At 36.8% G+C, this 25,924-nt stretch overlaps 1 protein-coding gene across 3 annotated transcripts in view; it reads right to left on the reverse strand.

The window, feature by feature from the left end:
- LOC145666800 (TBC1 domain family member 14-like) overlaps positions 1 to 25,924 on the reverse strand; it is a 253,386-nt gene that overhangs the window by 88,625 nt on the left and 138,837 nt on the right. The window contains exon 1 of one of the 3 annotated variants that reach the window (XM_081734362.1): positions 9,686 to 9,833. The exons of the other annotated variants lie outside the window; for them this stretch is intronic. Within the exon in view, the coding sequence (XP_081590488.1) occupies positions 9,686 to 9,729 (44 nt within the window). The 5' untranslated portion in view covers positions 9,730 to 9,833. Of the gene's footprint in view, positions 1 to 9,685; positions 9,834 to 25,924 lie in introns of those variants that run through there. 3 annotated transcript variants of the gene reach the window in all.

The raw sequence follows: 25,924 nt of genomic DNA on the forward strand, positions 1-25,924 counted from the left end.
CAAGATATGTGGTTTACTCTTAGATATGCTGCGTTTTAACTTATTGCACCAACCCTCCACTGGATTGTTTATTCTGTGTCTTTCACCGTTGCAATTCTATATTTCTCTGAACGTGTTTGGAATGTCCATCCATTGTTCGATGTAATAATCGTTTAACTTTTCGATTTTCTGGCCAGACGGACAGATTTCCATGATGATGAGCCAACCTTAATCGATCCTGCCTGATTATATTAATGCTAAGGCACTACACATACGAACATGATGACGTACATCTTCACTGTGGAGGTATCCTTCGACGAAACCTAAAATACTTCCACCAGATGCTGTGGTTAAAATGGCAATAGCAGCCAGAAAGCTGTGAATTAGGAAACGCCGTACGCACTGAATTGATTGCAGCAAGTAAAAAATCCACTTTCAGCACTCGAGATTCGTTCTGGTCAGGCCACATTTTAAGAAATGTAAACAGTTCCTTATATGTTCGTTCTATTTTATCTGGCATCAATGCATACTAGACTAGTATAATCAATATTGTGTGTTACTCCTATATCTGCATATATAGTGTACAATTAGGAAAAAATACTTGAAGCTAGTATTAATTCAATTGCTTGTATTTATTTTAACTTGTGTTTGCTCTGTTTCTGTTCTTAGTTAGTTGACATTTGTTCTGTCCTCCCACCCCCTATAGTGAAAGCAGTTTCAGGATGAATCATATGATTGACAGGTGGACCGTGTGAAAATGCACCACACCTGCAGAATGATTAATCCGATAAGGAAGACCGTGCGTAATTGCTCGGTAATGACCACCGTGTGAGACTGCACCGTGCGAAATTGCACGGAATGACTAATGTGTCCCAAACTATCCAATTTCCAGTACTACCACGACCCCTCATCCTCATACTGGGTAACTTTCCTTTTTCTGTAAGATAACACCGGTCAGTCATGCTAGCTTGAAAAACTAGTGAATAGATACTTGGAAATCTGGCAAATATTATTGAGTGGTGGGTTCCGAATTAAGTTCACTGTGATGTCCCGTCCAAATCTTAATGTTTGTGAGTGTCATATTAGAAAGTGTATTTTTAACATCTTTATAATATAAGAAATGGTGGAAAATTAGTAAGTGAATTTGCCACTTTCTAATATTTTGAATTCTTATGTTCACTATATACAAAAATCTGTCATTTCTCCTTTCAAATAACCATCAAATCAAAAATAAAATTCAGACAACAAATTTGTTTCTATTTTATATCAAATGATGCTTACCGGACCGCCATTACCCTCTTCCCTCATGCACTTCTGTCTGTATAACACCCAAATTCGATTACTCTCGGGATCTCCCTCGTACCTATATGGTTAGTATACTTTTCTTTCGACGCGGGAAACCTGGTTCGATTCCCAGTGGAGCTCATGTGGTTTGGATCCCACCTTACGCTGCAAATCTACGTGTTCAAAAGGGGAACTAAACTTCAAACCAACCATGTAGAGAAACGGTTAATGTTAGCATTTACGGGTTCGATTCCCAGTAGAAGCCAGTGTTAACTCAGTGCTGTGAAGGATACTTGAATTAAAATGTATAGAACTCCGATGTAGAAAGTCATAAATAACGGTGATGGCAACCAATGTGCTGCCACACCCAACTAAAACGCCACTGGCCATACCTCTGGAGAAATATACCTCAGTTCAGATTTCTACAAGATAAAGAAAAACCCTCCCGAGTGTGACAGTTAAGTCTTCGAGTAACGAAAGGAAAAAAAGGGAAAGCAACGTATTACGTATATAATAACAAAAAAGCTTTACACTACGTCCCGTAATTGAAGACTTGTGAGAGGAGAAAGAATAGATATTTGTGTCATGTAATTCAAGCGAAAATTTGACTGTCCTCGACATACATCCGATCATCAATAGCTGACTCTACAGCACGCACGTCACGAAAACTACTCCTGCACAAAATCGACATTTTATAACCTCATTTTCTGCATCTCTTTCACAGTCTAACATTCTCTCCTTGCCTTCGCATCCCATTTTATTGAAGTTTCATTTCACGATGTCCTCTGCCACACCGAGCCACCACCAGTTTATGCATGCACGGAAATCTAATTTCACTGGCGTTCTGTACTATTTGCTCAGTCCTTTATTTCTTCTTTCGAGCGGCCTCATTAGCGAAACGTTTCGAATGTATTCAAAACTTGAAAACACAAAAGTTTAAAATTTGAAACACGAACAATGTCATTTGATTTCATTAGAAATGACTTATATTAGGTTTCAAAAGAAGGTAGGCATTTTGTAATTAAATACAATTCATGTCTAATCAAATTAGCCGTCTATCGTCATCGGTGTATCTGTTTGCCGGCGCCTCTTGGCTCTAAAGCTCTTTCTTTCTTTTCTTTTTTTTTTTTCTTTTCAAGTAAAGCTCTAATGATTACCACGTTCAATTTCCAGGCGTATGGTCTTATGTTCATTGCTTTTCAGCTAAATTATTAGCATTCTGACCTTGGAAGTGAGAGACCGGGTTCGACTTTCCGCTATAGTTTATGTGATTCGGTTCCATGTTAAGCTGGACGTTCATGTCTCGTATAGCTTCAGTGGTAGACAGAGTTTTCAAATAAACAACCAATCATGTGAAGAGATGCTGTCCATTGCTAAGGATTCAACACTACAAGTTAAACAAAGAATATAGTTTATTCATAATTTTGAGCTATGGTTTGCTCACCTTATTGTTTACTGTATTCTTGCTATCATCATAATGAAAAGCTTTACGAGGTTGAGTTGATTATGAGTTAAACGCCTCTTTCACCAGCGAGGCTACATGAGACGGGACCTAATGATTAACGTGGAATCCGAACCACATGAGCTCCCGCCGGGAATCGAACCCGGGTCTCCCACACCAAAAGCACGTACACTAACCGCTTAGCCACGAAGGAATTCAAGCTTTACGAGGGAAGGCCCTACATTTCAGCATCAGTTTCATCTTAACAGATGACAGCATAGCTATCGTACATTAAGTTTTAGATTTACACAGCGGATCCAGAAGAGGCGCTTCGAGGGGAGGATCACTTGAAATACACCGTCTTACATCAAATCAAGAGTCCAACAATTTATATATCTTCCAGAGGTGTATAAAAAGACAGACTTTGGGGGTGGGGTCACCTCCACCACCTTTCCCGTGAATCCGCCAGCGGATTTACATAAGGAATTACACTTACCAATATCATTTTGTTACGCTCAATGCAAAGGCGGATCTAGGTGGTAAAAACTGCGGGGGGGGGGCGGCTTCCAGACCTCAGATTATGATAGGTATATCATGAGTTTACTATACACTTACAAAAATATATAAATAATAGCTTACATTATTTTTGTCACTCAAAAACTGGTGAGCCTAGCTTCCCCCCCCCCCCCGGCCTCGGTCTAGATCTACCACTGGCTCAGTGAGATTTACCGATTGATATGTGTGTCATGTTCAGATATTTGTTTTTTCGTTTTGCACAAGTACTTCTGTAGAATTTTATGACAACTAGAGAAAGAAATGGCGCAATATGCTAACGGAAGACTGATTAATCAATTACACTGTAGTATCCTGTATTAAAAAAAAATAAAATAAAAAATAAAGCCACCCTGAGCAGAACGACTTAACAGTGAGAACTGTGGATACCTGTATTTACAATCTACATTAACAATTAAACAATACAGAGTAACTATCTGATTTGAATTCGTACTTGAAGCGCAAGATCAAAACTGCGGCAAGAAAGGAGAACTTACTTACCAATAAATAAACAAACAAACAAAGCATAATGGCTTTCATTAACAGACGCGAACTGAACTCGGAAAGTAATAAACTCACGTGAAAGTCGTTATTTAAATGACAACTTCCATTACCAACATCAATAACAGAAAACTTTTTCTTTTCGCACCACGTCTACAACATGTAAGTCATCCTTCCAACTGGCTAAAACGTCTGTTTCTTTCATTCGTTTCCACTTCTTTCTGGCTCCATTCCAACAGCAGTCTATCACTCGCGACCTCTTTTGATTTGACAGAAGTACGAAAGAAGAAAATGGGGGGAAACGGGGGAGAACTCATTCGCAAATCACATGTCTTATTATCTGTCTAAACAAGTCTACTTGGAAACATACACACACATAAAAAAAAAAAAAACGAACTCATTTACATTCCATAATAATCACACTCTGTCATAATGTACTCTTAAAAGCGAAACAAAATATACGAAGACTTTTCAACAGCGCTGACAAATTAAATCTATCTGAAATCTACAATTTATTAGCGCTCCATGGAAAAAATGTTCACGGATGGAACATACAGCAATCGATTGATTCATTGGGCTTAACAAAATGATAAGGACAAGATGAATAGTTATGCGTAGTTTTCAAAAAAACTCGAGGAAGAAGAAGGGGCACGTGGCTCAGTGGTGGACAAACATCGTGTTCGTGGGTTTCCTCCCACTGTATTCATTCCACCATTTCATTCATTTCTCATCATCACCGTCTCCTTTAGCACAGCCGGCACAACCGTGAGACGTAAAATTGAAATATTTCATTTTATTTCGAGGAAAAACGTTTTTATAAAGCTTTAATGTTATACAATAACCATTCTACCTATTAAGATGAAACTGATAAATCAAGCTTTTCATTCTACCACCAGGAAGACGACAGTATGCAGTATAATTCATAAAATGTAGCCCAAAATTATGTTTCACACTAAAGTTTTAATTTTAGTTTAAGTATAATGTTGTAAAAAAAAGATGAGACAAACAAATCAATAGATCACATCGAGCTGAACAAAATTAACATGCTTGAGGGTAAATTCGTGTGTGTGTGTGTGTGTATGTGTGTGTGACGTCAAAAAGTCGTCATATCGTTTGATGCCGATGCACTCGACAGTTTTCATTATGCTGTAACATTTTTATTTATTTTATTTGCATATTGTGTATGAAAAATATACACTGTTAAAGTGTTAAACAACAATAGATACAAGCTGTTGACTTCCCCTACATGTGACGCACATATTACTTGCATAATATATTATTTGACCAATAGAATCAAGGCTATATTCTCAAGCAAATTTGCACCCGCCAATGTTTGTCATCAAACACGTCCATATAATTCAAATACGAAATTCCTGAGATTTTTCTCCGCTTTCTGCTTCACGGCGCCGTTAGTGAACTGCCGTTTCTCGACATAGCCCCAAATCTGAAAATAATATATGTAAACAGATACATGTTACAGATATACAAAAACAAGTGGCAATGTAACGTGTACACCAGTGAAAGAGTTTGGTGTGATATTTTCTGAATTAATATTGAAATCGGAAGTAGTGGTTGATTTCTAACATTGCCGGTTTAAATAGATATATTAGAGTGGAGATGGAAAAACCAGGGACAGACCGCGGCGTGCATCAAAGTAAGTTATGTAACAGCTGGAAAAAAATCTTTAAAAAATTTGAAGCACTCGTAGAGGACGAGTTAGTGAAAGAGTGTCTTTATCGCTGATGGGGAAATTGTATGTTCAAATAATAAAGAAGTGTTTAGAAAACTGAATTAGTCTGGAATAACTTGTACGACGTGTCGAAGAATTCAACATTGACATCAAACACATTAAAAAAAGAAGTCATTTAAACATACATCATATTCATTTGCTTTAGATGAATGCACAAATAAGAAAGACAGCACGAGTGGTTATTTTTATCGTTACCATTGACCAATAATTCTATGGAACTGGAGAACTACTAGTGTTCGTATCTATGAAGGAAACAAACAAACAAAAAACAAAACAGGAACTAATATTCTTGAAACCATCAAGAATGTGCATAGCGTTTCGGTCTCAGCTTAACCAACTTACTGTCCTCTGCTATGGTGGGAAAGAAAGGAGATTTTGTAGAGCTATAACGGAAAGGCTAGAAGGAAAATGTTTTGTCCATTATTTTGCTCACTCCACCAGAAGAAATTCTGTACAAAAGCTTTTTGGATTTGAGAGTGTCACGAAAGTTCTTGTGACCATTGTCAACTTGACCATGCTGAAGTAGTTTATTATAGAGAGATGCGTTGGTTGAGCAGAAGGAAGGTTTTTGAAAGAGTCTAAGGAAGCTGATTGTGGAATTCTACGATCCGAAGTGGGTGAAAGACTTTCCGTTTGTTGTGACCGACATTTCGTTGTATATGAATGGCCAAAAATACGCGGCTGATCATATCAAAGCTTTTATGACCAAACCTCGGAGGGCATAGCTCATAAAGAAAAATCATTTTCAGCATCTAGCTTTTGAATGCAACTTTTCGCCCCTTGATGAATACGCTACAAACCTAGCCGTATTGCCAAGTGACTTCGAACAGAAATTTAGAGATTTTCGTAATCAGCAGTTTCGTATAGATTTATTTTCGAAACCATTCATTGTCAATGCTGCAAATACACCAAAACTAGTATAAACAGAGCTGCTTGAACTTCAAAACCACTTTTTTTTTTTTTTTGATAAAAATTCTTTAATCTGCTTACATTTTACAAAAATTACATTTCTGAGGATGTATACCTTAAATCTTCGCTGGTAACTTTGAGAATGTGAGCCGTGTTAGGAAGTACATAACTGCGTGATAAATACTTATCCTGAACGAAGCATATGAAGTCCACGACAAGAAGTTAGATTACAGATCAACATCTTAGGAATATTCTGCGCATAGCACGTTCTAACATGCTAAGATTGCAAAGCTGCGTAATTAAATTTTCCATTGATATTATAAAAAAAAATGTTTTGTAAGCACTGGATATATTTACTTTTAAAGGTCCCTTGACATATTTTTCATTTAATCAGATTTTCATGTTAATTTTAAAAGAAGCCACAAAATATTCATGTTAATTTTATTTATTCGACTCTGTTTTTAAACCTCTAGATAAATATAGCGCATTACTAGCAATTACTTATATATTGATAACACAAACTTTCTCTCTTATGCGACGCTTTCCTAACTGTACGTTGATAACCAAATGAAGCTTCTAGACTTTAAGAAAGTTCTTGTTTACAATCTGGAACGTGAGTGTCATACAGTAAAATCTCTTTAGGTTGGCTGGTTTCGTTGACGGTTCTTTAGAACCGGTTGACGTCAGAGAGACAGGACTTAAAAATAAATGATTCTGTCAATTCCAGGAAAACAAATGCAAGAACAAACAAAAGCATCCAAGTAAAGTGCAATAACTTATCCTAATTTATTACAAATGAACCGTAGAATTAAGGATACAATTAGAAAATGTTCCGCATAACCAATTTTACGTATATTAAACTCAGTCGATGTTCAACAGTATCTAACTCGGGATGTACTTGAACCTGAACCCACAAAGTGGGGGTGATGTATACATTTCCTGAAAGCCTGGGTCAAGATAAAATCAAAACCGGTTACCAAAATTGGGGAGGTCTGAAGCATTCCGTTTGAGAGCAGCACGTTACTCATTTTTATTAACACCTTTAAGCGTGTTTAAAGTCCACTGCAACCCCGAAAAATCTGTATCAAAGGAAAAAAAGAAATATCTCAGTTTCAACTGCAGGATCCCAGACGGGTCCAACTCAAAAGTTTCAAGTGCCAAGGGGGATAAATAAGCACATTATGTGAAAGCTCGTGTTGAATGATACAGAATTGGACATTGGATAAGTCTCGACTGTCGATAAGTATTGCAAAATGGCACGAGTCATTTCGTTTGATACATTCTAGTGTTTGTCTTGTTTTTTGTTTTGTTTTTGCACCTGTCTCACCGCTTCAGATTAATAGGAGTGGCAATAGACTTTTTCAAGAGTCGAGACTTGTTTTCTCTTCTTTCACTTAACAAAGTTTCATACGATACTCAATTTGAACCCCTTTCCATTTCAACATTTTGAGTTAGACCCCGTCTGGAATCCTGTTTGCGACCCTGGAACTTTTTTTTTTTTTTATATATATACTTTGAATCATTATACTTTTGAAATAATGATATACCCGCGTTTTGTTTCTACACCTATTCCACCGTTTCAGATTCATACGAGTGGCCATAGACTTCGCAATGAAGATTGTGTTGCTATTTTGAACCACCGCTATTTTGCACAGGCTTATCCTAGAGAATCGCAACTTGATTTATCTTCTTTTATTTAACACCAACTTTCATACGATATGCAAGTTGACCTCCCTTTCGACTTAAAAATTTTGAGTTGGACCCCTCTGGGACCCTGCGGGAGACCCTGGGACAATTTATTTTACTTTGATACGTTATGCTTGAGAAATGATGACAGACATGTTTTTCTGTTTTCATATTTGTCCCACCGTTTCAGATTTTTCGAGGTTGCAACGGACTTCAAAATACGCTTAAAGGTGTTAATAAAAATGAGTAACGTGCTGCCCTCAAGCGGAATGCTTGAGACCTCCCCAATTTTGGTAACTGATTATGATCTTACCTTGACCCAAGCTTTCAGGAAATATATACATCACCCCGCTTTGTGGGTTCAGGTTCAAGTACATTCCGTGTAAGACCAGTATGTCCTCTACAGAGCATGCTGTAGTGCAAATTTTGTTCGAACTGGATCATGAATACATCGTTTTAAAAGTCTGTTACCACCTAAGTAGGTAGGTAGGTAGGTAGTTAGGTAGGTAGGTAGGTAGTTTGGTAGGTACATACATACATACATACATACATACACACATACACACACACACACACGCAAGTCTATATAAGAACCAGTGTTTTTCACTTGATGAAAACACTTTTCTCCATAAAAGTTTACGAAAAATACAAATGACGCCTTGTCAGGTAAATAATTCAATCTTATAAACAAAGTCACTGAACCTTGAGAGATCAAATAAGCATTCAATAGAGTTACTATTATTGAACACTGGCAATCGATCAGATACAGGCTGGTTTGCCCTCGCTCAATTTTAACTAAGATAAAAGAAAGAGCATTTGTTCTTTCTCCAGACAGGTAGAAAAGAAAAGAAACGACAGTACCCTTGACGTGCTCCGTCGTGTTCGAGTACGCGTCGTGCTCAAATTCAATTTCCGACACGGGTACTTGCCTTTGATAGAAATCAGAGTAACGGTTCGAACCACACTTTAGAGAGAAGATTCGGTGTTGCCGCAAAAAGCAATTAAGTTAATTAATCAATTAGAATATTGATTGATCAATTATAATACGTATAGGATCTTACTTATACTTGAATCTTAAACTTAAGCAACACTGACAACGTGGATATCAGCAGGTTTTAGCTTCTATACACAAGGTTTACTTCTCTTGTTTACATGACCAATAAATGAAACTTCAGTCCGCAGGTGAACCTATACCTGTATTTCCTCAATTCTGAATCTTACATTCCATCATATATATAAAGGCAGAAAAATAATGAATGTTTTTAGAAGAAAAGTTGGTGTTTGAATTTTAAAATTGCCTATGATATTCATTAATTCCTGGTCAATAATGAAAATTATATTTAAACATGAAAAGCATTTGTTTACAGCCAGCTTTATATTATATAATGCCATTTCTCATGCGCACACTCATTTCTACTGCGGGAAAATGTTAAATATGCATGATATTGCTACATACCCAAAATAGCACTAAATGGCAATATGAAAGAACTACGAACGAGCGTATTATTCGGAATTTCAAGGTTATCTCAACTGCATGTGATAAACACAGAAACAGACAAACAAAAAACGGAACAGCCTCTTACCTCCAGGAACGTGGCATGCAAATATCAAATATATTCCAGATCATTGTTCATTCGCTATGAGCAATAACAAAAACACTTAAAAATCTAAAACGTTGTAACATTTGATGACTAATGTGAAATTTCTTCAATTCTCCTCTGCGACACAAGAGCTTCGATTTGAAACTAAAACTGAAATCAATATTGCATGCGCACGAGAACACATACTTCCACGTCAGGCTTTGAGGTGGGCGTGAAAGTAAACCTCCGGTGGAGGTGGATGTGGGTGGTATATAGATAACCCACAGACAAGACCGGCTTGATGCAGCGTAGCTAGGGCAAGGTTATCCACGAAAATAAACAAAGTCACGCACAACCCGAGGCCCACGAACCAATACAGGCCCTGAGCTATCAATATTCCAATATAGTTTGCATGATGGCTCTTTTCTTTTATTAACATTCATATTTTCTGCACTTTCACAGATTACATTCGTTGCATGTTGGTACAGGAGTGGGGTGTCCATCCCCCTAAGGTTAATTCATGACGCACCCTCTATAAATTTTACTGATGTGTTCTCATAAACCAATATCTATTATTAAATTTTCTCAGTGGTTTTGTTCCAGCCTTGATTTTACAGGGAGTCCATAAAGTCCTGCAGGAAAGTAAAACTCTATAACTTTGAAACCGTTACGTTTAAGTGTATACATTTTGGGGGTTGGAAGAAGGGAAGTTTAAAGTTTTATTCTGGCCACAATGCTCGATGACGTTTGCGCTGGTAATCACGTGACTTAAGATGGCACAATATGTTTTGTGGTTTGCGGAATTAAAATCTTGCGTTTCAGTGCGGAGAAAGTCCCAAACAACGTATGGGAAAACACCCCCAGCAGAAACAAGTATCAAGTGGTGGTACGAAAAGTTCAAAGAAACGGGAAGTGTGTCAGATTTACCACGCAGTGGAAGGCCAGGAACGAGTGACGATGTGATTCACACGTTGCAGGACAGCGTAGCCAGGAGTCCAATGAAGTCGCTTAAACGTAGGCCATTGGAACTGGGAATACCGAAGTCAACGTTACACAAGATCGTACGCAAGAATTTGAAGGTCCGGCCCTATAAGTTAAAAATTTGTGCACGAGCTGATAGAGGAAGACTGTACATGAGAATGGAATTCTGTGAGTAAATGGTTACCCGCTTACAAGATGATGGTAACCTTCTGTCTCGATTTCTGTTTTCAGATGAAGCCACATTTCATGTGTCGGGAAAAGAGAACAGGCACAACTGCCGAATTTGGGGGGTGGAAAAATCCACATGAATTCGAGTAACCCAAGCGGGGTAGTCCCAAACTCAGTGTGGTGTGCTGTTTCAATGGATTACATTATCGGCCCTTTTTTCTTCGAGGAAGAGACGGTAAATGGTAACAATTATCTGAACATGGTACAGACATTCCTTTTGCCAGAACTTACTAGGTTAGGCATCCTTAACGAGATCCACATGCAACAGAATGGGGCACCGCCGCACTATACCCTTCACGTTCGACAGTTTTTTTAACGAAGAATTTAAGGAGAGATGGATTGGCCAAAGAGGACCCACACCTTGGCCTGAAAGGTCACCAGATTTGTAGCCTTGTCATTACTGGCTGTGGGAACACGTGAAGACCAAGGTGTATTCGCAGAAGCCAGCTAATCTGCACGATCTCAAGAACAAAATAACTGATGATTTTGAACATTCCAATTCAGCACCGCCAACACGCAATTCTTGGTTTCCCAAAAAGACTGCAAGAGTGTTTGGACGTGAATGGTGCACAATTGGAGGTTTGGCGATGAACCTTAACTAGCTGAAACAAAACTTTGAACCCGTAAGTATACCAAAAAGTATTTGTTAATACCTTACGTAGTTTCCAAGTTATAGAGTTTAACTTTCCTGCAGGATTTTATGGACTCCCTGTACTTATATACGGATTCTGAAAACTTTATTTTCCGGAATCGGAAATTTCATTTTCCGGATTTCGGAAAAAATCCGGAATTTTCCGATTTTACTTCCCAGATTTCGCAAAGTAAAAATTCCGGAATTGGCCATCCCCAGTCTATATATTTTAGGTGCTAACTGATTTATTTTTCTTTTCTTTTTTCTCCTCACTAAGCTTTCCCCACTTTCTTGAAATTTTAGTGAACAACTCAAAGCAATGGGGGACATAAAAAAATTAGCAAGTGAGTCACATAGCCATATATATGTGATCGAAAGTGACCGATATTATTATCTATTACATAGTTTTCGGGGCCGCTGAGACGAACAGTGACACTTACAATGCCATTTAAATCCAAGTTCATCCCCCATTGCCCTTTATGTCCAAAATGAAATTTATTCTCCTCGTGCGAAGAATGGCCAATCTGTTTGTATAATATAAAACTAGGTTTCAAAATAAATAAATAATATTTTCAAAACTTCTGACTGGGTTATCTTGACGCAGGGTCTTTGTTTCTCAAGTAATGGACCGATTTTATTCAGCTATTGAATTGTTGTTAAAAGCCCTAAGCTGATATACTGCATTGATCTTGACTTATTATTCTGACAAATTAAATTAAATTTCTAGTTTTACATATCTTGCTTCAGACCTTCATGCTACAGAAGATGGAATTAGTGCAAGTGAATGGTTGTGGAGGAACTGGTTAAATGAAATTATGAAAGGAAACGAGAGAACCCCCAGAAAACCCACAAATGCGATGTTGTACACTACATATTTTAACAAACGACAGCATTAGGATACATAATACATTGTCTTTAAATTGTACACAAATACCTTGAAAATACTTGAGAAAATCTCAATATTCAGATGCAGGACCAAGTAGTCAGAAAAAGAACTGAATAATATCTCGATTTGACTGATCTCCAATATTTGGTATGAACAATACAATATCTTTATAGCAATGTCGTTGGTAACAAGAACTTCCAAAATCCATTCCCTTCTTTATTTTGCAACTACGCTCTGCGCAATTTCAGTCAACACAAAGAAAATACGAATGTGTCGTGCTCTGTAATTTATCTCGGGGAAGAGGATGTCCGCTAACAAATAATCGCAAAAAGGAAATGCGTTAAACCAGATAACACCGTCTGTTTTGCATCATGAATACAACCTTTTTATAATAATGATAATAATAATAATAATAATAATAATAATAATAATAATAATAATAATAATAATAATAATAATAATAATAATAATAATAATAATAATAATAATAATAATAATAATAATAAAGTACTGGTTTATGGTCGAATTAAAGAGGCACAAAACTCACTACACCTTTCAATCCCTTGAACTTTCTGTCTATTTTTATCTTTATATTTGTCGCATAATACACCTTAAATTACTTTCCTTCATCTCGTGGATAAACTGTCCGGTACATATAGCATCCATCCAATGCTCCCTACACAAACTAAATAACGATGTAAGCAACAGCCTTGCAGGCAGCAACGACATGTCGCTCTTGCATAAACGGAACAATTGTCTCTCATTACCTGCCGCTGGGACAATTTACTCTCATTAAGTTTGAAATCGGTGCTGCTTCATGCCGCAACGACACGACGGCAAAATCGCAACACATAAGAACGCCCTAAAAGCAACCATTTACTCCCATTGAGTTTGAAATTGGTGCTATTTCGTATCGCAACGATACAGCGGCCTGTGATGCCAACCTGACACGTTATAAAACCCCATCTCGAGAAGTAGAAATTCCCATTTTGCTCTTGAATATCCCACGCTATACTAATAACAAAATTTTCCAAACTTAGAAACATGAACAATTTGCGTACATCAGTAATTTTCTTCAATGTATGAGTGAATTATTCAAAAATTCCATTCGTCAGTTTATCAAACAGTTTATGAACAAGCATTTTCCTTAATTGAAAGAGACAGTAGAAAATGCTGATGAAAATAAGTACATTTTGTTGTTAGTTCCGTATTTCCATCATGTTTTTGTGCCATAAGCTTCTACTAAACGTAATACAACTAGATAAAACTTCATTCTTCAGTCTCTTCGTATCGAACGATTTAGAAGTTGGACGCTTCTCGCTTTATTTTCTTCAGTTAAATAGCAGAGTACAATTAACATTCCTTGGCACATTTTTTTTTTTTTTTTTAAATTGGCAAGTGACTGCCTAAATCTAACACTAAGATGAATTTTATGGTAACAAAATTCAACAACTAGCATTAATTTCAAGTTTATTGAAGATCAATTTGTCTACTCCTCGCTCGTAGACAATTTTGTTAGCGTCAACAGAATAGATGGATGAAAAATCTCATAAATCCTGCCAATTTTTACGAAAATTCCATTTCGAGAAATGATTGTAAGAAAACACAATATGGGATTTTTCCCACGGGTTGGCATCACTGACAGCTGCAAAATAGCAATGATAAGACAACGCGCGAAATCACTACGTTCTTGTGAAGAAGATAAGAGCAGCGCCGTAACTTAGATTTTCTTCGTGGGGGAAGGGGGAAAGCATTAATACGCGTATTTGGCTCCCTAGGAAAGTTGTCCCTCTAATACTTGGGCCCCATCTTTCTCTTACTCTTTATGGGCCTCCCGGAGCCTGTGGGCCCTCCCGCAGGGCAAGGTCTGCGGGGCCGTTAGTTATGCTCCTAGACCCGTTCCATACATGACAAATTAATTAAGGGGCCAATATTGACAAATATCAAAGCCATCCGAATAAACATTATTTCTAGGGCCCCTAATATTAGACATTTTTTACTGAAATGGCTCCACGACTCATGTTTGTTTTATTTACCTTTTGTGTGCTGTTTTGTTTATGTAATGTAGTGAACCTGTTTGATGCTTCATTTATAATTTCATGTTCCTATCGTATATGCAGTAAGAAAATTTTGTCTTAAAATGGGCCCCCTCGAACAGAGGGGAGCTTTCCTGGGGGGGTTCCCCTTTGCCCTCCCACAAGTTACGGCCGTGGATAAGAGGAAGCAGCACAACTTAAAACATTTCCCATGAAACAATGATGGTTTACATCAACAATTACTATAAAGTATTTGTTCACTTTATTTTGTCAAGTACTATTTTCAACTCAACAGTGAATTGTATATACTGAAACATTAAAATAGTCTAATATAAATAACACACGAAATTTGATTTAAAAATCACAGTTCTGAATGGTGTTTACATTGTTCGCTCCCCATTGATCCAACTGTGTGAATAATAGATTTTTAATTGAAAACTGAATTGTCATGTAAAGTTAACGCATTTCATTTTGACTTACAATGACCAATATTTAACTCTATACCTAGGCACAAGATAAGCTGTGTCTTTGTTTTTGTTCTAATTAGAGTACTCGTACAAATTTCTGTAGTTCATTCTGGGTTTATCCTCTAGTTTCGTGTGTAGGCGAACTCAATTTTTAATTTAATGGTTCACTGAGTAAATAAAAGAAAAAGAAAGCAAACAGAGCTAATCAATAAAACAAAAGAATTATTCATAAAAACGGAAGGACCATATTGAGAAGGGAATATAGTATAGGATGGGTGAAAATGAGAAAAGCTCCGAAAAATGATTCCCTACATTAATTCAACATTTCGGAGTGTTTGTTAATAATTAGTAATAGGACTTTTATTATAAGGATGCTATCTTTTCTTGCGATATTCAGTACAAAATCACGTGAAAAAATACGAGATTCAACACCACCTAATCTAGCATTTACATTTCCTCTCTCTCTCTCTCTCTCTTTTTTTTTTTTTTTTAACTATATTTTGTTGCTATACTTTTAGGAAAATTACGTACATTTAAAAAAAGTTTTAAGTAGTATATAACTTTTAACATTTCGTTTCAAGCTAACTGAAATCTTGAAGAAAACAAAAATCCGGTCACTTGAAAGGATGACATTCAAGTTTACTTATTTACCATAAATCCATTTTGAGAGGTTTTTGTTTCCTTTTTCGCATTATCGACAAGAGTATACAATGAAACAAAAATAATAATAATAATAATAATAATAATATAAAAACTAAAATGAACGAAATTCTGAATTAGAGCCACAGTTACGATACACTATAATTTACTTGACTAATATTGCAAAAGCTGAGTGATTGGGTAACAGGTAATTTTGCTTGTATAAATGTAACTCGAAAAGCTCACGTTTAATAAGAGGTTTGCTTCACATAATTTTCTTCCAATGTTTTTTAAAAATATATTTTGATTGTTATTTATTTTATAGTATTATTCCTGTCTTAAACTTTTCATTCTGAGTTTTAAAAGTCAAAAAAGGGGTAATCACGACTGCTTCCTCTATGGCAAGGAAGCGGCTACTATACCAAGATTCAAATTGAAATCAGTTTTTGTATCCGCGCCGGAGACCAAATTCAAGCACAATTTGGCCTTCCTTGGCAAGATTTCTAATTATTAGGGGCATGAGTTTTTCGCATTAAGAATTTGAAATTTTCGCGTTTCATTTTTCATATTTCGCATTTTGTTGCATTTTCCAAATAAAGTTTCGCATTTTGTTGCATTTTCCAAATAAAGTTTCGCATTTTGTTGCCTCTGGACATGACATTGTTACAAGTGTTCCTTTTATTCATAGATCACTACAAAAATAAATTATTAATTATCTAAAAATAAAATACACTGAATATTTCACGTGATAGAAAATTATACTTAAAAAAAAACTGAAGGAAAATCAGTAACTAAACTACTGATAGTAAGAAAGTTTGCGATGGTGATAGCTAACCCACAACACGTTCTCTATAGCCGGGCCTGAATCACCCAAAATGCACCGTTCATGCCACGTTCTAGTGTTCCATCAGCGGAAAACTGGAGTTTTTAAATTAATGAAAACATAGTTTTAAAATTTCGCGCAAAACTGCCAATTTCGCGTTTTATCGCGCAAGGGAAAGTAACGAAAATACACACAGAATATTATAAAACGTTAAGAAACTGAAAATTACTTAATTCTGACGAATTTCGTTTTATCGCGCATTGCGAAAAACTCGTGCCTCTACTAATTATTATAACGCTTTTTTTTTTTTTTTCAAGTATTCTTTTAAGGTACAAAAGTAACACACAAATCACTGTAGCTTAGTTTTGGTAAGCACCATTTTGTAGATAAAAGTATTAGACCTTTCTACAAAACACTAAAAAATATTCAAAAACTAGGCTACTTTATGGATCACCATCAATTTTATCAGGATGTAGAGGTTCAACAATTAGAAATCGAAAATGAAATGAAATCTTTGAGTTTTAAGTCCTACGGCTATGCCGGTTAGGCTAAAGGAGACGGTGATGATGAGTAATGAATGAAATGGTGGAATGAAGAAAGTGGGAGGAAACGGGAGAACCCCGAGAAAACCCACGCACACGGTGTTTGTCCACCACAAAGTTCACTTGGCGGGGGCTGGGATCGAACTCGGGACCCCAAGCACCAGAGGTGAACGCTCTACCACTGAGCCACCGCGAATTAGAAATCGAATTCACTGGTGAAGGTGATATTCAAGATGGATGTTATAGATAATAGCTTCCGGTTTTACGTAGATCACTACAGAGCAAAATCGGTAATAGATAGCAACAAACGGTTTTCCGCAATCGATTAAATGTCTCAAGATTATATTTCTTCTCCATCTTTAAATTTCTTAAAACCGGAAGTGCTACAAATCAATACAACTTAGATCTACATAGAACAGAAACTGTAAGATATAACGAGAAGTATTTTTGGAATCAATTTAGCGTTCTGATAGGTACTATATTCTCTCTCAACCACTATTGAAACCGGAAGTGGCAGAAATGAAATACTTCTGGTTTTAACGTTGATCGTCATAGAATAAAAACCGTAATACGTAGCGAGAAACAATTTTCTGTAATCAATTAAGCGTCCTAAGAAAATATTCCACGTTCACTTTCATCTTTCTACTAAAATCGAAAATGGCACAAAACAACAACAAACCACTTTCAATTTTAACGTTGTTAGTTTTAGAATAAAAGCTGTGACAGCGAAAAGCAGTTTCCTATAGTCAGTTAAGCGTCCCAAGAATACTAGAATATATTCCATCTCCACTCCAATCTCTGTATTAAAACCGGAACTGGCAGAAGGTCAACCACTTCAAGTTTTAACTGTGATTCCTATAAAGTAAAAACTGTAATAGGTAGCGAGAAGCTGTTTTCAGCAATCGATTAAGCATCCCAACACTACATTTCATTTCCAACCTTAACTCTGTATTGAAACCGCAGTGGTAGAAATCTACTATAACTTTGGGTTGCAATATAGATTTGCATAAAGAAAAAATGATAAGAGATATTGAGAAACAGCTGTTTGGAATTGATTTAGCGATCTAATAGGTAACATCTCTCTTAACCCCCCCATCAGAAGTAGCAGAAATGAACCAAGTCCGATTTTAACGCTGATCGCCATAAAATAAAAACCGTAATAGATAGCGAATAGTAGTACTCAAAAAGCGTTCCAATAATATATTCTATCTCCACTACTCTCATATCTCTACTAAAACAGGAAATGACAAAAATACAAGAAGTTCTCCTGTAAGATCCCCAAAATATACTCGCTAAGCTCATGAAATACACTATTATTAAGAAATTACAGAATGGCCAGAACTATTTCTAAAAGAATGAATGTCTAGTTCGATTTTTGAATGACTTTAAGGAAACATGTGACATTTCTAGAAGGATAACAGATTGGGCGCCGTATAGCCATATTTGTTTTTGATATCTCAAAAACGGCTAAAAAAAACGGTTCTGACCCGCTTTTAAACCGGTTCAGTCACCAAGAACCCATACTAAAGATAGGAACCTGTCCGGAGCGTTTTCACAAGAGCCGGTTCATTTTCCATTCTTGATCTCTAAGATATAATGGGCTGCTTGAATTTCGACTTTCGACTGATGTTCACATATTGCTTTGAGGACCAATATTACAATAAAAACAAGTAGCAGTGTCACGGTGTACAAGGAGTTTGGTGTGTCACGGTACTCCTTAACAAACCATCCTGTGGCAGCACCTGTATATTATGCAACCAACACTGTTGTCCTGATATGTGGCGGGTTGCTGGCATATCAGGACTGATTTCGCAGTCCCATAGGAATTCAGGGGGTCCGATTTTTAAGAACATCTTGGGATAAACTGCTTGGATCACTTCCACCGACGAAGTCGATTCGTAACTTTTTACCCCCTGTATCTTGGCCAAAACTGATTTGAGGTTTTGTGTCTCCCGCACATGGACAGAATAAAGGAGAATGGAAGAAAGTAGGAACGCTTTCAAAATTGTAACTGGAAATGGGAGGACAATATAAAGGTGGATCTCGCAGAAATAGGAATACAAAGTAGAAACTGGATTCAGCTGGGTAAGGACTACAGTACTAACAATCAAGGTCTACCATTATGCAGTTTGATTTAGATCAACAGAGTTCGGTTGAAACAAATATATATAAGGGTGTTTCAAAACAACACCGACAACGTTTGGGAGGTGATTCCTGACACCAAAATAAGAAAAAAAGTACAGATGGGTGCACAAATGCTTCCTTTCGGAGTTATAGGCTGCCGAAAACATGAAAAAGAAATGAACTTTAAAGTCCATGGCTCCAAAACAATGGGACCTACAGTAGTCTGATCAAGACTTCACTTATGAACTAATATGTGCGCTATCCAAAAACGCATGTTTCAGAATCCTGAGGTACTCACGAAGCAATTTTTATAGAGGGAGGTTGGCTACGGGCATATAATCTAAAGTACTCACCAACTACGTCTATAAAAATTGTTACGGAAGTACTACAGGATTCTGAAACATGCATTTTTGGATAGGTCACTTATTAGTTTCGGTCCCATACTTTTGAAGCTATGGACCTTTAAAGTTCATTTTTTCATGTTTTCGGCAGCCTATAACTCCGAAAGGAAGCATTTATGTACCCAGGTTGGTCTATACTTTTTGTCTTATCTTGGTGTCAGGAATCAACTCCCAAACGTTGTCGGTGTTATTTTGCAACACCATATTATATATATATAATGGCGTACTAACGTGTTGTGTCTGTGTAGGAATTTTTTACATACTGTATTATCATCGAAGCTACAAACCGTATTCATGAAAAGTTTAACAAAAGAAATTAAGAGGGTAAAAGCAAATAAAAAATGATAAAATCTTGATTCCAACGGGCAAAACCGAAATGGAATAAGAACATTTAAAAGAAGATTCAACCTACAAGGAGAAGATAAATATTGTCAAGATCGTCCAGGTTCCTTCTTCCTCCACTCCAGTCCAGATTATTCCTTTCGTAATTGGGATATTAGACTGACACATATGCCGAGCCATAACCTAACTAAAGACATGAGCAAGCAATGATGGAACATCCCAATTGCAGCCTCAACCCATAAAAGATAAAATACGAAACAAGAAAGACGTATCCGAGATGATTACACACAGCTGACTGCACCCGGGAGAGAAGAAACAAGGAACAAAGGGAACAACAAAGACGAAGACGCACGTCTAAGCGCAATTATTCGCCTTTCCTACAAACACGTGCCAACGAACTGCATTGCAGCAGCAGCAACTATTTTGCCACCAAGGTCAAACTTTGGCATTTTCAATTTCTCATCCTCGCTCTGCCCAACAACCTTCGAAGACAATTCAAGATAACAGAAAACAAAAGTCAAACCATCCATAGATCACATATTCTTACCACATTTTTACTAAATCGGTATTCTTCAAACTTTCTTTCAGGTGGGGACCACTTTTATACGTCACAATCTTCTACAGACCAGCCTACTCTTGTTACCTCCAAAAGCAAATTTTTCTTCTTCCTGTTCTTTTTTTTTTTTTTTTTTTTTTTAATGTTTCAAGTATATCTTCAAAATAGTATTAAAATTTCCTTAACTTTACATTGGTATTGATATAATACACTTGCACTCAGAGAATGGTGAATCAGCCATATATTATTGGAATATGGAATTGCAAATGGATACAGTCCGGAAACACTGGAAGAGAATGCACAGGATGGGCAACAGAGACGAAAATTCATGGGCATGGGAAAATTCGGAAATAGACCAATGTGGTTTTCGAGGGTTAAGCGTTAGATACAGGACATCAATAGTGTGTGTGATCGCCCCGCACTGCAACACATGCACCGCAACGTGATTGCATGCTGAGAATGAGATTATCAAGAAGTGGCTGAGGTATGTTTTGCAATTCCTGTACAAGTGCCTCCCGAAGCTCAGGAATGGATCCTGGATGCATTTGATGACGTGCAGTTTGCCTGCCAAGCATGTCCCACGCATGCTTGATGGGGTTCAAGTCCGGTGAGCAACAGGGCCAATCGAATCGCCTGATATTCTGATGCTCAAGGTACTCATTCTCTATGGTAGCGCGATGGGGACGTGCGTTATCATCCATTAAAATGAAATCATGACCCACTGCGCCCCGAAACAGACGAACGTATTGGTCCAAGATGTCATCCCGATACATTGCACCAGTGACGGTATCTCGTGAGAAGACATGCAAAGGTGTATGGGACCCCAGGATGATCCCACCCCATACCATAATTCTGCCGCCCATGTACTGGTCTACAGCAGTCATGTTAGCTCGAAGGAACCGTGTTCCTGGTTCTCTCCAGATGAACACACGTTGAGAATCACTGGTAAGTCTGAACCTGGATTCATCTGTGAACAGGACATGACTCCATTGTTCCGGGGTCCATGCGTGATGTTCTATGGACCAATTCAACCGAGCTCTTCTTTGCTGTGGGAACACACTTTGCTGGTCTTATGACATACAAGTGTCCCTCAGCTAACCGTCTGTACACTGTAAATCTTGACACTGACGTTCCGGTAGCAGGTGCAAGGTTCCTAGAGAGATCTGAGGCGGTGCTGTGTCTGTTGCGCCTGGCAGTTAGACGTAAGTAAAGGTCTTCCTGGTCACTGGTGCTCCTTAGACGACCTCCGCCGAACCTCCGAGAGACGTTTTTACCCCTTTGGAATTGTCGCCAGATCCTCGAGACGCGTCCATCTGGTTCTGACCCCTCTCGAGTCGCCCGATGATTCTTCCACGCATAGCATCATCAATACGGTCTCTTTCCGCCATTTTCCTACACGTACATTGGCACTATGTCAAGTAATGCAGCTTTGACTCACAAGTCTCTAACGACTCGAACACAAGTGCTTGCGTTTTGAAAGAGCGCTCATCACCAACCATCGTTCAATGGGTGTATACAGCATCACCAAGCCGTAACATTGGGAGTTACGCGTGTCAAGCAGTCAGGTATGTGTAATAGGATAAATTTTATGCATTTACCATACTCTCCAAAACTGTTGTCTATGCATTTTCACATTATTCTTAAGTTTTGCACTCGAGTATATATATTAGTTTGAGTAATCGAAGGCTAATAACGATACACCTGAAGTTCTCACAATTCATAGATTCTTTATTTTATTAAACTGTATGATCTGTTTGAGATTCTTAACTATAGCGTGTGATACACATTTCACTTGTGGTCTGTGAACCGTGGTTTAACAAACAAACACTGTACTAAATAAATATTATTAGTGTGCATTACGATTACAACGCACTGTTACATCGAATGACTTCATTCAGAAACTTGTTTTATGTAAATTCTAGAACATTAGTTTACACTTTGTCAGTTATCTTGTTCTGCTGTGGCCATGAACTTAGTGTAAATAAACATTATTGTAACCTAACTCTAAAATAATAATAATAGTAATAATAATAATAATAATAATAATAATAATAATAATAATAATAATAATAATAATAATAATAATAATAATAATAATAATAATCTCTTTCAATATACATTTTAATAATTTCACACAAAATTAGAAGAGAGACCAAAAAATATATCGACAGTTAAGCACGAGACGAGACAGAAGTTTCGTGACGAGATTCGAGACGAAACAAAGCTTTTCCAACAGAAACTGATACATTTTTGGAGATATTTTACACGGCCTCATCTCTTGTCTAGTGCGCATCCCTGGTATTATGTTTAAAGTATATACCCACAACCCACTTCAATACAACTGTATGATGTACAGACCACGATAGTATCCTACACAAATTCACACATTCGTATAAACATATATTGGAACTACCTTTATCCGCCTACTGTTAATCCGGATTTCCGATTTATATAAACAATATTATTTCTTGAAACAGAAACTTTTTTGGTGCAATTTACCACTTTTCAGCTAACGCCGATCCAGCGATTTACAAACAAACAAACAAACAACAACAACAAAAAAAAAACCTTCTTAGGCAATCCACCCATCGAACCTTTAAAATCTTCATAAGATTTATGTGTCATTCAGAAAGGCCATGTTGCATCGACCAAGCGAGTGGAACAAGACATATTATTAAAGTGTCTCCAAAGTTTTCTTCACTAGATCTGAAGTATGTGGTCTGGCATTGTCACGGTGAAAAATAAATTTTTCATGTCTTTTGGTATATTGCGGGCGTTTTCTTTGAGTGCTCGATTAAATTGAGTAATTGTGACCGTCTGACCCGGCTGCAACAGCTCATAATAAACTACACGGACTTGAGCACACGAACTGCACAAGCATGATTTTCCTTCTAGGAGTATCTTATTATCTTATGGTGCGCTGATGTTAATGGTTCGCCGGGACGTACCCATGATTTCCTGCGCTTAGGATCCTCGTTAAAATATTATATATATATATATATATATATATATATATATATATATATATATATATATATATATATATATATATATATATAATCAGGCACAATTCAATGCAAAAACAATTTCCGTTTTTGTCTAAAGCAGCAATTCACAAATGGTTAAATATTTCGCAACACCTCTTTATCAATTTATGTGGTACCCAGTTTCCTCATTTCTGGTTCATTCCCATTGCTTTTAAACGCTTGCTAGCAATTGAATAAATATTTACTATTTGGGACAGCTCTTTAAACAGCTGACATGAATCTGCTTAAACGTATACGTGTAACACCTCTAATTCTTCATCTTTAAACTTTTTTGGCTTACCAGGATGCTCTTTGTCACTCACGTCAAAATCGTCTCTGCAAGTTGTTTCAGATACAGCATGTCCTCTATACCCTTCCTCTAGTAAACGATGACTTTCAGCTGCAAATTTCTTGAGATGAAAGCACAAAGGTAAGACTTCTTGCAAATGAACTGAATTTTTCCTGGAGACGTGATTTTAGTAAGTACTTTGGGGCTATCAGTCAGGTGAAAATATTGGCATCCGACGTTTCGAATGCAGACATTGCATTCATCTTCAGGTGTACATCATCAATATCTTCACCTGGGTGATGACCCGAGAACACCTACTAAAATTACTGCAAATGCTTATTTTTTTCAAAGAACAAATTTTGACTTTTCAAAGCAATAAATAATTATATTTCTTTCACTTCAATCTACGGTCACACACTGATATTAAAGCCTACTGATAATACCCTTATATAGTCTACTAGCAGCGTTCACCCCGCTTCGCTGGGGTCACCCCGGAACGCAATAAACCTTGTTAATTAGATAATTTTTACTTTTTCGCTTTGAAGCTTGAGCGCGAAACTGCCCCTCTGGCCCTGGGTCACCAAACGATTTAGCATCGAAAGTTGCGTTAAATATCTATTAATCAAGCATAGACTACAAAAAGTTAAAAAGTTTTTATTTATAACTTTGGCCATATGGCCACGTATAACTTTGGTAACGTTTTTCGCTTTCAAGTGATATGATAAAAACCATAGTAGATTGCAGTAAATGTTAACATTATATCGCCTGTCATTTATGTTAACCCGCCGAGTGACACGGTCATGCGGGTTGCATATAAATACGTTTATTTTTACCTATGATGAACTAACAAAGGATTTGTACGTTATGGACACTTGAATGGTCAATTATCTCAAGACACTGGTAATTAAAAATTAAAGTGATATGATAAAAACCATCTAGGGTCCAAATCCTAATAACCCCCCAAAAATGAAAGAAATTGGTTCAGCCGTATTAGCGTGATGAGGGAACAAAGGATTTGTGCGTTCTCTTTTATATATAAGATAATGAAATAGCACTAGTGACCTCCATTACGCAATAGTGAGAATTAATTCAAGCATATAGTATTTTGTATTGGACTCTTAAACGGCATGACATTCCAAGCCTGAATCCAATGGTCAGATCCGAGTTCGGTCGCTATTTTTTCGAAGACAAAGTAATGGCCAAATATCTATCGCCACAATGGCAACCAAAAATTTCGCTCCCAGTCTTAAAATACATTACTTATGATGTAAAACATTACTTGCGGAATGCTTAGGTCTTGATTAGTGCGGATAAGAGAGACTCCTTTATAAATGAAATTCTACCTCGTAGTTCTTTATCTTCTCTGTCACTCACTGTGCCCTTACTAGCATTGCGAACTTATCCAGACTACCCATCTTAAGGTTTGAGAAATGACTTTCACTACCAGAAACAGTGAATTGTTCGTCCACTTTTTTTTTTTTTTTTTTTTTTTAATCAAAAACATATTCCCTGTTATGTAAGATCTGCGGAAGTGTGTTGAGAAGAAAGAAATAACTGAAGTAAGCAATATAGAACAAAGATTGCGAAAAGAACTAATTTTAAGAAGTCTCAAAAAAAAAAAAACTTTCTATCAGAAACTGTTTTATACTCCTTGAGACTGTTTAACTAGTCTCAAAAGTATTTATGTGTTCTTACAGTAATTTCTTCCTAATTGAGAAGCATATTAACATTAATTTTGTCAAATCCGCAAGCAACATTCACAGATCATTTAACTGATACGACTAATCGATTTTCTGGGGAATAGATATCAATGAGAGTAATACGTCTTTAGTTGTAATAGGAATAAAATATAGTTTTTATTACTATCTGAAGTTACAATATAGATGGATAACGTTACTGCAAACATAATACAACCAAACAACCTGAATAGTCAAATGTCTCATACAAAGTAAATATTTGTATATCTTTTAGAAACAAACTTCCTTTTTTCTCTTCTTAATGGGTAATCAATGTTAGTGATTTTCATAGATTCACTATTTGTCGTATGTAAATAGGATTTCTTAACTTTTAGACTGCTGCTTTATACTCTAAAACATGACCTCGCAAAGAAACAATTGTAAAAGTTACAATTTCAGAATAACAAACACAAGTATATGTGATTGTAATGACTCTGTTATCATGGATGTGGAATGTGAATGACTACACATGCAACAATGAGTCATATAGAACTTAAGAATTAAATTACTTATCGAAAACTTCACAGATGTTGCT

The sequence above is a fragment of the Thermobia domestica genome, chromosome 12, assembly GCF_964235325.1.
Source record: "Thermobia domestica chromosome 12, izTheDome1.hap1.1, whole genome shotgun sequence".
In the NCBI taxonomy this organism is placed as follows: Eukaryota; Metazoa; Arthropoda; class Insecta; order Zygentoma; family Lepismatidae; genus Thermobia; species Thermobia domestica.